Genomic DNA, 16,062 nt, shown 5'->3' with positions numbered 1-16,062 from the left:
TCACTCCCTGAGCTGAATCTCAAGGAAGCAGGAGTTAGTTCCTCCAGCAGCCCCCTATGAAGATAACTCAGAGACCAAGGAACAGTATTAGCACCCACAATACCATCACTGTTGCCGGAATTCAAGCCCCCCATGGGCCAGCCTCAAACCACCAACTAGCCCCACCTCCCTTGACCCCTCCTCTGCCTCTAGTTCAAGATCTCTACTTCCCTGTCATCTGAACTTTGGAAAGTGTCATCTGTACTCACTCCTATTCCTCACTGTTGGGCACACAGTCCTCGAGGCCCAACAGTTCGGCTCATGTTGCCTTCTCCCCTCCCAAATCAGTTGCCCCTGCCATGTCACCTGTGGCCTCCTGAGTATCAAGACCAATGGAAGCTTTCTGTTCCTTCTCTCTCAGCCACTCCCTGCAGCTTTGACACTGATGAGCACTTGCTTCTCCTAAACTCCCTCCCCCGGGCCTACATAACCACTTTCTAGTTCTTCTTCCTTCTTAACTACTCCTCCCTGTCACTCATGGACTCTTTTCCCAGGTTCCAGCCTGGAAGTACTGTTTGGTTACTTCCACACAGTGTCCCTGTTCATCTCATCCCCTCTAATGATGGTTCAAACAAACAAACAAAACATTACTCTCAAGCCCCAGCCTCCCTGGTGAACATAGATTCATAAACTCCACTGTCTCCCAGCCAGCCTTGTAACAGAATCCTAACTGTTCTGTCTCGGTGGCACCCCCACAACAGTGGCACCCCCACAAACCCACTATCCACCATGCCCCAGAGGGATCTCCTGAGAAGGCAAGCAGGCATAGGTTCCTCCCAACGTCAAAGCTCCCTCCGCCTGGGATAAAATCTAAGCTCCTGGGCATGGTCTCTGAGACTCTCTGTGGTCTGGTCTTCCTCTAATCCACTTTCCACAGAACAGCCAAAACGGTATGTAAAAGGCCACAGTGGACTTAAACTCCCCTCTTCCCGTTTCTGCTCCTGAGCCCTTGCTCCCACCCTCCTCCCTGCCTGGAATGCTGATCCCCACCCCCCACACTGACAGTCACTCCTACTCCTCCTTAGAGATTCAGCGCCAGGGTTGCCTACCTGGGAGAACCTGCCAGGCCCTGGTCTGTGCTGCACCCCATCCCCCAACCCACACTTCTCTACCCCGAAGTTAACACTGCTTCCAGAACTTGCCTCTGCTGTGACTCAGGAGTGTCTCGGAACCGTGAGCTGCCTGAAATGCTCCATGCTCCGGTGGCCCCGGAGCCTAGCACAGAGCCCGATACCCAGAAGATCTCTAATACATGAGTCAGTGGTTGAATAGCTGAAGGAAACGATGGGTGTCCAAGACAGCCTCCTACCCCCAGCCCTGCCCACCCAGAGCCTGGCACGCAGTAAGTGCTCAGGAAAGATTGGCAGTATTCTGCTTTCTGAATTAATGTGATTTCAGGCAGGGTCGGGAGTTTGAGTTACATAGGGGATAGAAGGGAGGGTCTGGATGCGAGAAACGTAGCCTAAAGGGAAGCTTGGGGGCAGCGCAGTAGGGGAAGGGGCAATGGGGGTGTCTAGAAAGCTGGGAAAGGAACTAAGTCCCCATAAAGCTGCCTCTCCGCGCCCCAGGTCAGCAGGCTTGGGGTCCGGTCAGTCCGCCTCCAGCCCCGCCAGCAAGACCCTTCCCTTTCGCCTGCGTGGCGAGACAACCTCCCCCCACCCCCCCGCCGGCTCGCGCGCTCGGCCCTCGGGACTGGGAGGCGTGTGTGTCGCTTTAAAAGCTCCCTCCCGGCGCGGCGGGCCGGCCCCTTCCCTGACAGCGCCGAGGCGAGCAGAGCCGAGCGAGCCGGGCGGCCTTTAAGGAAGCCAGCGCCCGCCCGGGCGGCCAGTCCGGCGGGGGGCGGCGGGCCGGGCCGGGGGCGGCCGCGGCGCGGGCGGTGCAGCGCCGCGGCGCTCGGGGAGCGGGCCCAGGCCCCGGGAGCCCGGCGGGGCAGGGCAGGGCGAGGCGGTGGAGGGAGGCCCAGCCCCGACCCGGCGCCTGTTTGCCCCACCGGCGGCGACCCGGCCTCCGGGGACTGCCGACGCCGGGAGCCGAGAGCGAGCGGGCGGGAGGCAGCGGAGCCTAGCGGAGGCTGCGAGCTCGGTGCGCCCCGGCCCGGCCCGGCCCGGCCCGCCGCGTGCCCCCTCCCCTCCCTTCCCCTCGCCGCGCCTCCTCCCCTCGCCTCTTCTCGCCGCCTCTCCTCTCCTCCGCCGGGCGCCGCTCCCGCCTGCGCCCGGGCCGCCGAACCCAGCCCGGCCGGGCCCCCGGCTTCGCGCGCTCTCGGCTGGGCCCGGCGGAGACGGGGTTCCCGCGGCGGACACCGCCCCTCCCCAGGGACCCGGCGGATTCCGGACCTTTCGGAACGTTAACCGAGCCGTGGGAGCGATCTCGCCCAGGGCCGACCGCAGCGCTGGGCTGAGCGGACCCTCGCAGCCGCTCTGGACGCCGGGGGTGCCGGGGCGCGGACGTTCTGGGTCCGGGCTGTGCGCGTCCCGGGCGTCGGGCGGTGCCAGCTCACTCCGGGCCGGGTAGGGCAGGGCAGACCCCAGCGGAACCAGGGCCCGGCGGATCTGGACTGGACAGAGCGGATCCCAGACGGAGCCGAGCCCGGGGAATGCCGGGCGTGGGCTGAGGGGATCCCGGCGCCCTCCCAGCCCTCCGACTTTGGCTCACGCGCTGGGACCGGCCCGGCGTCTCCTCGGCCTCCGCGCGCCCCGGTCACCTGTGGCCTCGGAGCCCGGAATCCGCCGGACCCTCGCTCATTCCCGACCCCGAGCCTGGAGAGGCTTGAGAAAGGTTTTTTCCTGCCCCCTTCCCTGGAGCGCGGAGGCCCCGCCCCCTCCCACCGCCCAGATGTCTCTGGCCACGGCTCGGAGGACCTCCCTGAGGCCAGGGGCCGAAGGGTCCAGAGAGAGAAGCCCGCCCTAGGGAGCCTTGGGGGCCCCCCAACCCCGTCTTGGGGCTTGGCCCCCGACGCTGCTTGGAGGGAAGGCCGGTGCCCCCACCCTCGGTGAGTCCAGAAGCGGGGGTTCTGAGGGAAGGCGGGGCTGGGGGAGGGAGGGTCTGCTGGGAACGAGGGCACCCTGGGGGCGCTAGGAGGGAGGATGGGTGACTGAAGAGGCCCTCTGGTGAACCAGCCTTGCCAGGCCTGGCAGGGGGGTTGGGGGGGGCGGGAGCTACGACCAGGATGCCCCATAGCAGGCTGAGGACTTCTGCTTCTAAAGCCGGGGGCTCCCTCCCTTTCCCTCTAGAGGAGGGGCTATGCTGTAAACCATCTGCCTCCACCACCCCTCCCCACAAAGAAAAAAGAAATCTCCTGCTAGGAAGGGTGCAGGCTGGCAAGAGGAGGGAGGTAGCGGCATTGCCGGCTGGTGCTGCAGCCTGGGAGGGCTGACGCCAGGCTCGCTCTCTCCGCAGGGGGTTGCCCTCTTCCAATCCAGCTTCCTCCCCAGAGCTGCCCATAACTGGAGCCCCCTCCACATCTGGAAGACCCTGGCCACATCCCTCTGCAGGTGTCAGTTGCATCCAGAGACCTCTGCCTTTGCAACTGCCTAGGAGTTGTGAGGGGATCCCTGCTGCCTTCCCCCATCCCAAGGGCATCTCCTACCCTTAGTCCCTGCAGAGTCATCCCCCTGCCTCTTTGTTCAAGCTCAGGCAGAGATCAGCTCTGCACACCCACAGGCACTTCAAGTCCTGGAGGCCACTCCTGGGACCCAAGGTCCCTCCCCCTGCCCTCCTGTGTCCTCACCTTGACCCCCTCTGCCAGACTCTGTCTCACTCTGGGTGTCCCACTCCCCACCCAGAGGCAGAGGAGTCGGGGTGGCAGGGGGCAGGGGCTGGTTGAGGGCCGCCCAGGGCCAGGGTGGGCTGGGGGGCCGTTAAGATGTGGAGCTCTGCCCAGCCGACGACGGGGGCTCCGTGGAGGCAGACACAGCGTGTGCCCAGCTGGGGGGAGTATGGGCAGGCCTGCGGCCACGTGGTAAACGATGAACATTCGGGGGGCCCCGGACCTCGGGCAGCCCAGTGACGACCCCAGCAGTGGTGGTGAGCGGGAGCGGATTCGACAGCGCATGAAGATGGTCATCGGGCAGCTTGAGGGCATCCTTCGTGAGCTCAAGGAAGTGGCCAAGGAGCTGAGGGAGGTAAGTGAGGGGTGAGCCGGCACCAGACAGACCCCAGGCCAGCCTTCCTGGGCTTGGCGCAAAAACATACTCACACCTGTGTTGGAGTGTGCAAAGCTGCATGCACGTGTGTTGCTCTACTGGGGACCTCCTTTCTCCTTGCTCTCCTTTCCCCAAATCCGCTTTGCTAAAAATCTCATCAGACCACAAGCCTGGAGGAGCCTTGGTGTTGCAGAGGTTGCTTGAGCAGCGTGTCAGTGGGTCTGGGTGAGCATGCAGGGCTGCCAAGATGGCTAGTAAGGACTGAATCCCACTACAGCTTCTTAGCATGGAAGACACCCTTCTGGGACCTAAACTGACCCTTGACCCCACATCTGTCTCCAAGACTCTGACCTGGTCACAAGGGGCCCTGGGAGAGTGCAGATGGTTCTGCTGAAGTGGTTCCCACTGCTCGGGGCCCAGCTCAAAGCATTATCTGCAGAAATCACACAGATACTGAGAACCCTTGATCTTAGAAAAATTTAAGCCAGCTGTGTCCTCTTTGTCCCGCGATAAGAATGGTGCTGGGAGTGCTGTAGTCGGTAACAGAGTTCCTTGCATATTTTGGCAGAGGCAGGAATCTTCTCTAAGGGGATGAGCATCTTCATCCCACTGTTCTGAAGAATTTTTGCCAAGGCTGAAAAGCCACTGAGAATGTTGGGATGTGTGTGCCCCTCTCTGTCTTTCTAAGTGGAGCTCAGTTTAATTACTGCTTCTCACATCGTTGGGGTAATGAGGTACACATGTCCTCGGCCCTGCCCCCTGGGCTGCGTTTGAGTCCAAAATGCATGACCAGCGTTCTGAGCCGCTAGCCTGAATTTGCCCGCTGGGTGCCATTATACCAGCCAGGTGGGCTTTAGGCAAATTTCAACTCCTTGTAACCAGGGTCCCTGCAGAGATGCAGGGAGAGTGACTGAGCTGGAGTTATGGGCTCAGGCTCTCCCTGGCCAGCTGTGCAGGAAGGATAGGGGATCTAGGAAGGCTGAAGAGGTGGGGTGATGGTAGGCAGAGTGCCATTCCAGCCTGGCCTGAGAGCCAAGGAGCAGGGGGTTGCTTGAGGCACTGTGTTCAGAATGGGGTAGGTGATAGGTATAGAGATATCAGGACAGGAGCTGTCCAGGGTCAGCCTCAGGGAGCCTGCCAAGAAATCCCATCTCAGAAGGTGTGAATGGCTGTTGCTTTGGGCAGACTAAGTTGGTGGCATTGGGCTGGCCATAGTCTGGGTTCTACATCTTTGGACAGTACAATTTGGAGGTCAAAGGCCAGATGCCTCTTAGCAACCCCTCCTCCTCTGACCTCTTGGGTCCAAGGCACTACAGTCTCCTCCCGCCCCCATCTTATTTTAGATCAGAGCCATGGGAACTGTTCAAAGTCTGTCTTGGCCAGGGACATGGGACCTATGCCCTGGCAAGTAGCTACAAAGAGCCAGAATTGACTAAGCCTGGGAGTCAACTTTGATACAACTCCCAGCCTTTTCCCAACTGGCACCTGCCTTCCCTCTCCCCTCAGCATACCCACCCAGAGCTTGAAGGGGCCGTAGAGGTAACCCAGACCAGCCGTGTCCATTTACTATTGAAAAAACTGAGGCCCAGAGAGCCACAGGGGCTTGTCTAAGGTCATACAGCTGACCAGTGGCAGAAGTAAGCCTAGAACTCGGGTTCCTGATGCCTGTTCTGGGGTTTCAGCAGGTGAGCTATTGGGGGATCTCTTTGCATTTTGACAAGGGCCTTCCAGAGGTGATCCCTGATGCTCATCTGTGATGCAATAGCTCTCGGATTTATTTTCAGATCTTTTAGATGCCCTCTCCTTCCCTTTCACACTCACCCGCCCCCATGTTTCCAATAGTAGAGCTCCAGGTTCACAGGCTATGCAGCCCAGAGGCCTAAGCCAGGACAGAGAAAAATGAGTCCCCTCCCCCCACACACCCTGTAGGCCATGTGCCTCCACCCAAGACTTTGGCAGGTTGCTACGGCAACCAGAGCCTACCCCGTATGCCACTGCCTGCCCGCTGCCAATGGCACCCAGCTGAGGGGGGGTGGGTAAGCCTCAGAATTCTCTCATCCCCCAGGCAGGGTCTAGACACAGGGTGAGGGACAGAGGGGAGTGTGGAGGAAGGTAGGTAAAGCTCTGGGAGGCCCAGGCAGAAGAAGAGATGCCATCACTGTCTCCCTGTGAGATGGGATTTGTGGGGGATCAGGTTACCAAGTGGGGGTGCCACACTCTGGCCTAGAGAAAAGGGTTGGAACCTCCCTGCTCTCTGGAACCTGTGGTCTTGGCTCTTGGTTCTTCAAGGGAGCTGTAAAGCTGAATCTACCTGGCTCTCCTCAGTTCCTTTGTGTAGCCTCTTTTCATCAGGGGCATGGGTAGGCTCAAGGTTGAGAGGCGCTCACTTGTTCCCTCAAATCACCCCATGGCCTGGGCAGCACCGGCTTAGAGCCCACCAACTGGGTTCTTGTTTCAGGCAAAGCACTTAGAAGTGGAGATTAGAGTCACATACAAGACTGTTGGGGATGGGGGCTGCACAGATGCTTGGTGAAGGAACAAGGCCAGCGGAGTAGAAGGGCTTAGCTTTTTTCCCCTCGGCCATCTTCCTCCTCTTTCTGCTGCTCCCCCTCCCCAGCCCCCGCTCCATGCCACTGATCATGGCAGACCCTCCTCATCATCTGGAGCTTACAGCCTGAAATTCACTGAAAGATGAGTGACACCAAACCACTTCCGTCCCAAGTCCCTCAGCCTCAGTTTGCTCATCTCTGAAATTGGGATGTGGTGATTTGCACTGCACGCTGATCTTACAAGGATTTATTTGGGGCTTGGCATGCAGTGGGGGTGGTCAATACCTACTCACTCTTCTAGAGGAGTTGGAGTTCCCTCTCCTACACCTCCCTCGCCCTCTCAAACCCCTGCAATAGCTCTGCCACTGGCTCCCTGGGTGATGAGCAAGTTCTATCCCATAGGTGGGGAAAGTCTTTTAAAGGATTAAGAGAGGTGAGGAATGTAAAAGTGCTTTGAAAGCTAAAATTGTGCTGCAGAGGGATATGACGGTCAATCATTAATTAGCCCTTATCTCTCCCAGGCTCCCCAATACTCCAAGATACTGGGCCAGTCCCAGCAGGCTCTCTAAGCTCCACAAAGTTCTGTAGATCTTAATTTAGAGATGCAGAACAGCTCAGGGGCTCTGCAGCTAGATGCCTGTCGTTCAGTTTCGAGCTCCACCCTCTCCCGAGATGTGTGAACTTGGGAAAGTTACTTTACCTCTCTGTGCTTCTGTTTTTCTGTCTGTAAACATGGGGAGCCTACATTTTATGCCTCCTCCCCTACCCCCACCCCAGGGTTGTTGTGAGAATTAAGTGAGACATATACAAAGCACTTAGCACAATGATAGGCATGGAGCTCACTCCGTACCTGTGAGATGTTTTTAATGAATTACGCTACGCTGGCCTGCTCCTCGGCTCCACATATGGCCTTGTTTTCTGGAATCACGTCAGCTTCTTAGCCATGACCAGGGAGGGCAGGACCATGTCCTGGCCTCCTGGCTGGGGCTCCTTAGATTCTCCTGCAGTCGGCAGTCTCACTTCCTGCCAGAGGGGAAATCGAATAGAGAGTGGCAGGTATGGGGGCAGGAAGGGGGTCTCCAATAAGGTGGTCTTTGAACGGAGACCCCACGGAAGTGAGGATACCAGTCGCATGGCTATCTAGGGGAAGAGCATTCCAGGCTGAGGGCACAGCCGGTGCCAAGGTCTTGAGGAGGAAGTGTGCCTGGCATATTCAGGTTCTGTGAGGAAGCTGGAACAGCTGGAGGGCAGTGAACAAGGAGAGGAGCAGAGGAAAGGTCAAAGAGGGAACAGGGAGTCAGATTCCATCGAGCCATGCAGGGCATGGCATGGAATTTGGATTCGTTCTCAGTGAGAATCCCACACTCTCCAGGAATCTGCTGGTCATGTTTCTGGGTGGGAATCTGCCTCCCCACTGCTCCGCCGTTAACCACCCACCAGAGGCTCCCAAGGGCAGGGTATTGAACTTACCTTGAGCAGGTGCTTGGCCTCCTCCTCCTTGGTGTTCCCCTCCCTGAGGTGTCACTCAACATGGAGGCTCAATTGTGACCCTTGCATTAATGCCACCTGTGTCTTCCACATCGTCAGTGACTCTTGGGTGGGATATAAGTAAGGGCACAGTTGCCAACCCTGGCCTAAACACCTCAGGAGAATGGAGGGGTTGCCACAACCTTTTCCCAGCCTGGGGTGGCCTTGGAGGATCCCCCACCTGGTTTGCCTAGGAAGCAGGCATCCTGGCATTCTGTTTCCTGGCCATTTCGTTGTGCAGCCCCATCAGCAAGGGGCTTTGTCTGAAGGTGGCAGGGAAAGCCACAGGCCGTGTAAGTGTGAGATAACTGTGGCCCAGCCAGGAAGCAGCTGGAGCAGGAGAGGCTGGGGACCACGGAGCTGTGCCAAAGTGGGTCAGCTCCATCACCCGCAGCTCAGCAAGAATTGCGCGGATTTTTTTCTTATTATTTTTGTTCACGCCTTCCTTTCCTCCCTTTTCCCTTTGCCTTCTCCTCCTCCGGACAGATTTACTGAAGCTCCCTGGCCAATTAAGCCAAATTGCAGGATGAGAGCCATGAATCATGGTCAGCTCGCTCTCCCCCCTCAACTCCACAGCCCCCCCAGGAAGATAATAACGTAATCACAGAATTAAAAAATAATCAGTGGTCATAAATAATGCAGAATCCCCAGTTATGTAACCAGCTGCCTTGGGGAGCTGGGAGAGAGGGAAGGAGGTGGCAGCTTGTCAGGGAAGGGGAGGTGGGGCAGGGTAGGGGGTGTAGTGGGGAATCCATGGGGTACAGGATGCTGGTTCTGGGATTCCAGGTCCTCAGTCCTGGCTCTAGGGCCTTAAGGAACACAGAAATGGCTCAGTGGAATCTGACTTTCCTTGGAGAGAGAGGGGGCTCAGCCAGGGCTGGAGAGAGGGTTGGGTCTGGCAATATGGGGTTGTCCAGGACTACGGAACTCTTCCTCAGAAAAGAAGCCCCCAGCAGTTTTTATTAAGCCATCTGTCTCAAAACTCATCCCTCATCCAACAGCTGTGTTTGCAGAATGTGCCGATCCCTGTGCTACCCTGGGGATATAGCAGTGAGCAAAGATGCCCAGTCCTGCTCCTCGTAGGGTTTACTGTCTAGTGGGGGAACGGACATCGGCCACATTTTAACATATACGTGCACAATTGTAGCAGCGACAAATAATGTATAACATTTTAAGGAGAGGTGCAGGGTGCTTTGAGAGCCTTTCATAAGGAACCTGACCTCAGCTGGGGATTGGGGAAGGCTTCCTCCTCGAAGTGATGACAGAGTAAGTAGGAAAGGAGGGAGGGCGCATCAGGTGAGGCCCAGAGGCAGAAGTGAGCTTGGTGGAATGTGTAGGGGTGGTGAGGAGGCAGGCCTGGCAGGGTGCTGCTTGCTGGAGAGGAAAGGGGGTGGGTAGAGAATTATGTTTGGGAGGCTTAGGATTTTGGGGAGCATGGAAGGGCTGGAAGCAGAGGGGTAACATGGTCCTGTTGGCTGATGAGAAAGTTCCCTAGGTGCAGCATGGAGCCAGAGCTGGGCGGGAAGTTGCTATCAGTGGGAAGACTAGATGGGTGCAGTTTTTCAGCCAGGGGCTCTAAGGCTGTGACCAGGACAGAGGTTAGGGACACCTTTGGCACAAGGCCTGCAGGTTCTGTCACAGCCTTCAGTCCTGCCCTTGCTCTCTAGGGGTCCCTCTTGGTCTCCCCATATTGGGTCATTCTTGGTCTTAAGGTGCAATACCCAGGCATCAAGACTCACCCTCTGGTCTCAACTCAGCTCCTTCCAGTCTCCCTTGTTGTCCCCATCAGCAAGCACATTGAGACAGGTGAACTCAACCGTGCTTGCAATCCCTTCTGGTTGGGAGGTTGTATGATTCTGTGATTTTATGGTTCTATTCCTCTCTCCACTCTCTCTCTCCCCCTCTCTTTCCTTCTGTGTATATAATTATTTCCGTGCACTCCAAGACAATCCCAAATTACATGTAGGCAAAATGATTATTAAATCTCAGGGAAAAATCACAGATTTCAAGACATCCAAAGCAGAGAGGCAGGTAGTGCAGGGCCTGCTCCACACCTGCCCTCACATTGGCCCAGGAAACCATGTACCAGGGAAGGGCAGTGGGGTTGTGGACTGACCCAGGTCCCCCACAGAGAAGCTGTGTACTCTCGGGCACACGGCTTCCGCTTCACATCCTCACTATGTCATTCATTGAGTGCTGTGACCTGTCTCACCTACTAGACTGGGTCAGATTTGCCTGTGGGCCTCATAGCCAGTTGGCTTTTAGAACCTCTGCTAGTTCTTTTCTTTCTGGAGATAGTCCTACTTCGGACAAAATAAGTACTGTCCATGTGCTAGGTTTTGAAACACCCAGCATGTCCCGTTATTCTGCCACAGGCACTGGACCCACATCAGAGGGTCATTCCTTTGGTGCAGAAGTAATTCCCACCGCTCTTGGGCCTGAGCCGGAGCAAGGTCACATTAGCACCCAACGGGGCATTGCGGATGTTGGTAGTCTGCTTTGTTTCATATGCTGTCCAAAGTGCATTAAGTCACTAATCCTCACTACAGCCCTTTCAAGTAGGTATTACTAGAATTCTCCTTTGATGATGAAACTTAGGCACAGAGACATTGAGTAACCTGACCAAGGGCACACAGCTGGTAAGCAGTGAAACCAGGGTTGGACCCCACGTCTGGCTCCAGAGCCCAGGTTCTTTAGTGTTTAGCTGTCTTGATTCTGCAATGTAAAACACATTCATATCTGTTAAATTTTCATCACCCTGGGTGAGGAGGGGAGTGTTACCTCCTTTTACAGGACAGGAAATCAAGCCCCTGAGAGGGATAATCATCTGCCTAAAGTCTCAGCCAAGAGGTGGCAGGCCTCCCTCTTTCTCTTTTCTCCATGCCCCCAGGTTGGAACCAGAGAGGGGTGCACTAATAAAGAACAGGAAGGGCGTCTTGGGTTGGGAGTCTTCTAGCCTGAAGGCTTGGGCTCCTGCCAGGTGCACCCTGGATCTTCTTGCTGCTGGGCCTGAGGCCCGATGGTGTTCATTCTCACTAAGCATCAGGATATCCAGCTTCTGGGCCCAGCCTGGCCTCAGCTGACCTGTGAGGTCACAGCCAAGTCATGCAAGTCCAATTCCTACCGGCATTCTCCCCCGCCCTCAGGCGGCAGCAAACGCCACAGCTCTGGCTTCATCAGGGGAGTCTCATTTGAGGACGTAGCTGCCCTGGAGGAGGCAGGAGGTGGGGACTCTCCTGAAGCCAGCAATGCCTTGAATTGCTGGTCTGCACCCAGCTTAAATCCCCCAGTACCCTAAGCTAGTGGTTTTCAAAGCCTGTGTCTGGACCAGCAGCAGCAGCACCTGGAGGCACATTAGCTAGATACCTTCTCCAGCCCCACCCTAGACCTGCAGAACCAGAAACTCTGGAGAGTGAGCTGAGGCACCTTCAAGTCTGAGGGCCCCTACCCTAGGCCAGTGCTCCTACCAGCCCTTAGGTGGAGCTTGGGGTGAGCAAGGGCTTCTGGGGGATAGGAGTTTCTCTGAGCTTCCTTTGGTGCAGGAAGGTGTTATCCTGGGAGAAGCATAAGAAGAGGTAGCCAGATTGGAGGTGGGGCCCCGCAGTCACAGCAGCCATACACCTCACGACGGCGTGCAGTGTTGCAGGGGGCTGTTGGAGGTGAGAGGATCTCAGCTTTCCAGAGACTAGAGCTCCAGACTCCTCACCTGTAAAACAGGAGATAATGATCTCATGGGTGGGGGTGATCACACGAAAGCATGGTGCACGGGAGGTGCTCAGAGAAGGGAGATGGTGTCACTTTCATCCCCAGTGCTCTGCAGAGCCCTTTTGCTGCCCTTCTCACTGTTGCTCATGAAGGTTGGTTGGGACTGTCATACCCACTTGGCGGTGAATGAAGTTGAGGTCCAGAGAAGTTCTGTGACCTGCCCAGAGAGACACAGAATGAGGTCAAAGCTAAGTCTGGAATCCAGATGTCCTGATTCCTCTAGCTCTTCTGGAGGCCTCAGCCAAGCGGTTTCCCCACTCCTGGCCTGGGCCATGCTTGAGGGGCCATCCCTGGGCATCAGCACCCAAGCAGCTTCTCAGAGTCATTCCTGTAAACAGAGTCTAGAATCTCAGACGTGGAAGGAACCTTGGAAATAAACTAGTTCACCCACTGTCTCCGCTTACAGACAGACCAGCTGAGACTGAGAGAGGAAAAATGGTTGATCAGGTCTCCCTCGTCCAGCCCCTGATGCCTGACCAAGTAGTCTTCCCACCGGCCCAAGCCACTCTGGCCATCACTTCTGTCCTTGCTTTCCTCTCATTTTGGGGCGCTCACTACCCCGATTCCTTGCCAAAATACCTAGCACATCCCTGGACAGCAGCAGTCCTCAGCAAATGTTTGTTGAATTAAGGACTTAATGAATGAATGAATGAATTGCCTGTCCTGACCCCAGGTGAAGAGTGCTGGAGCAGCGCTGCGGGCCAGACTCTGGTCTGGATGACTCACTATGGATCTCCTGGTCTCTGTCACTGTGACTCTTGGGTTCCCTGCTTTGCTTTCATTGTTTTTCTGTTTTGTTTTTGGTTAGAATCTTCTGTCTCCCTTCTCTTGCTCTGTCCCGTCTCTGTGTCTCTGACTGGATATCCCTCTTTCCCCCACGGTCTTCCTCCCTGATGTATGTGCTGACAGTGGCCACCCAGGCGAGAGAGTCTCCCGAGACAGGGCTGCCTGTATAGAAGCTGAGGGTTTCGCTTTATTCGAGGCAGGGCGGGGTGCAGCGACCTCCGCAGCTGAGCTGCCCCCTGAGTGCATTGAACAAGCAGCTCTGGGCCCAGAATAGATGGCTTCTTTATTGCTTATCAAATAATGCTTGCTTTATTCCTTCTCCTGACAAGCCAGGATTGATCTCCACTTGTCTGTGGGCAGAGAAGGGGAAGGAGTGAGGAGGTTCTGGGAGATGGGGGTGGAGGTGGGAGGACCCAGCCAGCCACTGCTGTTCACCTGGTGTTCTTGCCCCGAGGGATGGTGGAGACCCAGGGGTGACAGTCACGGGCCAGCTGCAAGGACTGGTCCAGGATGCTTTAGAAAGCCCACGCGGGGTCTTCCTTGTGATCACCCACAGTATTTCTTCTCTGAGGGTGTGTGGGCTGCTTAACTCTTTGTGGAATGGGTTTGCTGGAGGGCCTCAGCCCCTCTGAAATGGCCCCCTCTCAAACTAAGGAGGATTAGTCCCTGATCACTAGGGCTGCCCCCAGAGCAGGTGCTGTGTTTGAGAGACAGAGGTGAGTGAATGGACGGTGTACCGGGCTGGAAAGCAGTTTCCTCTCCCCCAGGAACTGAACAGTGCTAAACAGACCTCTGGGAAGGGCTGGAACCAGCTCTGTCCAGCCTGGTCTGACTTGGGCCCTCCACAGGGCAAACAAACCTATGACCTCCAGACCAGTCACTGTCCTACAGACTCTCCCCTGTCTGGTACACTCGCCAGCCAGGGGGTCTACAGGGATGGGGCGGAAACACACTCATACCTGGCTGATGCAAGGTCCCCCCGGCCCCTCTCATCTCCTCTCCCCTTCCCTGGTCAGGTGGTGAGCCAGATCGATAAGCTAACCTCAGACTTCGACTTTGAACTGGAGCCAGACGACTGGACCACGGCCACTGTGAGCAGCACCTCTAGCAGTGACAAGGCGGGCGTGGGCGGCCCCTTTGACCTGGGCCACCTGGACTTCATGACAGCCGATATCCTCTCAGACAGCTGGGAGTTCTGTTCCTTCCTGGACGTCTCTACCCCCTCGGACTCCGTGGACGGTCCTGAGTCAACTCGGCCAGGGGCTGGCCCTGACTACCGCCTCATGAATGGTGGCACGCCCATCCCCAATGGGCCACGAGTGGAGACCCCAGACTCCTCCAGCGAGGAGGCCTTCGGCGCTGGCCCCACGGTGAAGAGCCAGCTGCCCCAGCGGACCCCAGGGACGCGGGAGAGGGTGCGGTTCAGTGACAAAGTGCTCTACCATGCTCTGTGCTGTGACGATGAGGAGGGGGACGGTGAGCAGGAGGCCGAGGAGGAGGAGGTGGGCTTGCCCCCCGAGCCTGTCCATACAGAGGCCCATGCAGGCCCCCACAAGCCCTCCCCAGCCCCCTACAAGTCATGGCGCTCTCCACTGACCAGCCGCCGCTCAGGCTCTGCCTTGGCCCCCGAACAGACTCGAAGGGTCACGAGGAACAGCAGCACCCAGACAGTGTCAGACAAGAGCACGCAGACGGTGCTGCCCTACACGGCCACTAGACAGAAAGCCAGGGGGAAAAACTAGGGGCTGGGGAGGGGGCCGGGGGCGGTGGGCACATAGAGCTATAAATATATATATATATATTTAAACAAATGAAGTCATAATAAAATTTAAAAACACTAAGGATCCGGCCCCACAGGCCCCAGAGCTTTCACAGAGCTCCTCTTAGACATGAAGATGCCCACTGGCCTCCTAGGTCCCAGGAAGTGTGGCCAGGACTGCCCTTCCTCCCTCCCTCCCTTCTCATTGCAGGGCTCCTGAAGGGGGTGTCTGAAAGTATGTAAATCTGATGGGAGGTCTGGTCCTCCCTTCCTACCCACTGAACTCTGTGGTGGAGTCTGGCTGCTGGCCAGGGCCATGTGCTGGAGGGGACTCCCCGGCAGGAGGCAGGCTCTAAAGGGAGTGGTGTCCCTTTAGGTCAGGGCTTACAGTCGGACTGGTTTGGAGACTGCGGGTCTGGGGGCCTGGGGGTGGCATCCCTCTGGCTAGACCCTGCATCACTTGCACCCACCATCCTTCTACTCCAAGGCAGATTTGCCTGGGTATACACAGCCCTGCCTCACCCCCTTCCATCTTAGGGTTGCCTGGGACATAGAGGCATGGCAAGCTGGCCTCCATGCTGGGCCGCTGGGCATCCACAGAGCCTGGAGGATCACCTGGGCTGGGCAGGGGTTTGTTTGGAGGGTCTGGACTCCTCCCAATCCTTTCAGCTCCCATTCTCAGCCTGGTCCTGAGATCAAGACCAAAGACTCAGGGCAAAGCCTCAGCCAGCATGGCCCTAAGCAGACCTGAGCTCTGTGTGAGGAAGTAGGCAGCCACTTCTATAGGGCTACAAATTAGGGCCATAGACAGGCTCCTGGCTGCCTTCAGCAGGTGGGCATTCTCGGAAAGGAGTCCAGTGGTCCCACTCTGTGCCCACCTCTCACCCCCAGCTCCCAAGCCCACCTCAGCAGGTCCTGAACAAAGACGAGGTTACAGCGTAGAGGCCCCAGGGCTTCATCTGGGGCGTGGCCAGCACAGCGACAGCATTTGAATATCTTTGGGATAATAATCACAGTTATATTGCCCACATTTAATGAGCAGATCTCCGTGCTGCTTCTATGCTGAATACATTTTTATAGCATCATCTCATTTAGTCACCACGCTCACCCAATAAGACAGGAATTATTATCCTCATTTTTCTTTTTCCTTTTTTTTTTTTTTTTCTTTGAGATGGAGTCTCACTCTGTCACCCAGGTGGAGTGCAGTGGGGCCATCTCGGCTCACTGCAACCTCTGCCTCCCGGGTTCAAGCGATTCTCCCTCCTCAGCCTCCAGAGTAGCTGGGACTACAGGTGCGCACCACCATACCTGGCTAAGTTTTGTATTTTTAGTAGAGACAAAGTTTCACCATGTTGGCCAGGCTGGTCTTGAATTCCTGACCTCAAGTGATCCATCAACCTCAGCCTCCCAAAGTACTGGGATGACAGGCGTGAACCACTGTGCCCCAGCCTGTCCCCATTTTTCAAGTGAGGTGACTGAGGTTTAGAGTAGTTCA

The 16,062-nt window shown here is 56.7% G+C and overlaps 1 protein-coding gene and 1 long non-coding RNA gene across 4 annotated transcripts; one reads left to right on the top strand and one right to left on the bottom strand.

The window, feature by feature from the left end:
* Positions 1 to 1,781: 1,781 nt before the first annotated feature.
* INSYN1 (inhibitory synaptic factor 1) lies at positions 1,782 to 14,649 on the top strand. 3 transcript variants are annotated; one of them, XM_054239417.2, is made up of 3 exons: positions 1,782 to 3,028; positions 3,436 to 4,160; positions 13,825 to 14,649. In XM_054239417.2, the coding sequence occupies exons 2-3, from the start codon at positions 4,005 to 4,007 to the stop codon at positions 14,548 to 14,550; spliced, it is 882 nt and encodes a 293-aa protein (XP_054095392.1). In that variant the 5' UTR covers positions 1,782 to 3,028; positions 3,436 to 4,004; the 3' UTR covers positions 14,551 to 14,649. The 3 variants fall into 3 exon arrangements, with proteins under 3 accessions (XP_054095392.1, XP_054095394.1, XP_054095393.1); XM_054239419.2 differs by lacking the exons at positions 1,782 to 3,028; positions 3,436 to 4,160 and having other exon boundaries at positions 13,832 to 13,899; positions 13,995 to 14,649; XM_054239418.2 differs by lacking the exons at positions 1,782 to 3,028; positions 3,436 to 4,160 and having other exon boundaries at positions 13,832 to 13,899; positions 13,991 to 14,649.
* On the bottom strand, positions 7,546 to 10,097 carry LOC118144820 (uncharacterized). Its single transcript, XR_004729609.2, has 3 exons — positions 9,997 to 10,097; positions 8,201 to 8,322; positions 7,546 to 7,753 (listed from the first exon to the last, which is right to left on the bottom strand). It is a non-coding gene; the product is annotated as an uncharacterized LOC118144820 (long non-coding RNA).
* Positions 14,650 to 16,062: the final 1,413 nt, after the last annotated feature.

This window comes from Callithrix jacchus, chromosome 8 (assembly GCF_049354715.1).
Source record: "Callithrix jacchus isolate 240 chromosome 8, calJac240_pri, whole genome shotgun sequence".
NCBI classification, from domain to species: Eukaryota; Metazoa; Chordata; class Mammalia; order Primates; family Cebidae; genus Callithrix; species Callithrix jacchus.
This window is presented reverse-complemented; position numbering and strand designations above follow the sequence as displayed.

Bases quoted from the DNA above. Each gene is read 5' to 3' on its own strand.
- INSYN1 (XM_054239417.2), top strand. From the start codon at position 4,005: ATGAACATTCGGGGGGCCCCGGACCTCGGGCAGCCCAGTGACGACCCC. The intron at 4,161-13,824 runs GTAAGTGAGGGG...TTCCCTGGTCAG, and splicing joins TGGCCAAGGAGCTGAGGGAG to GTGGTGAGCCAGATCGATAA.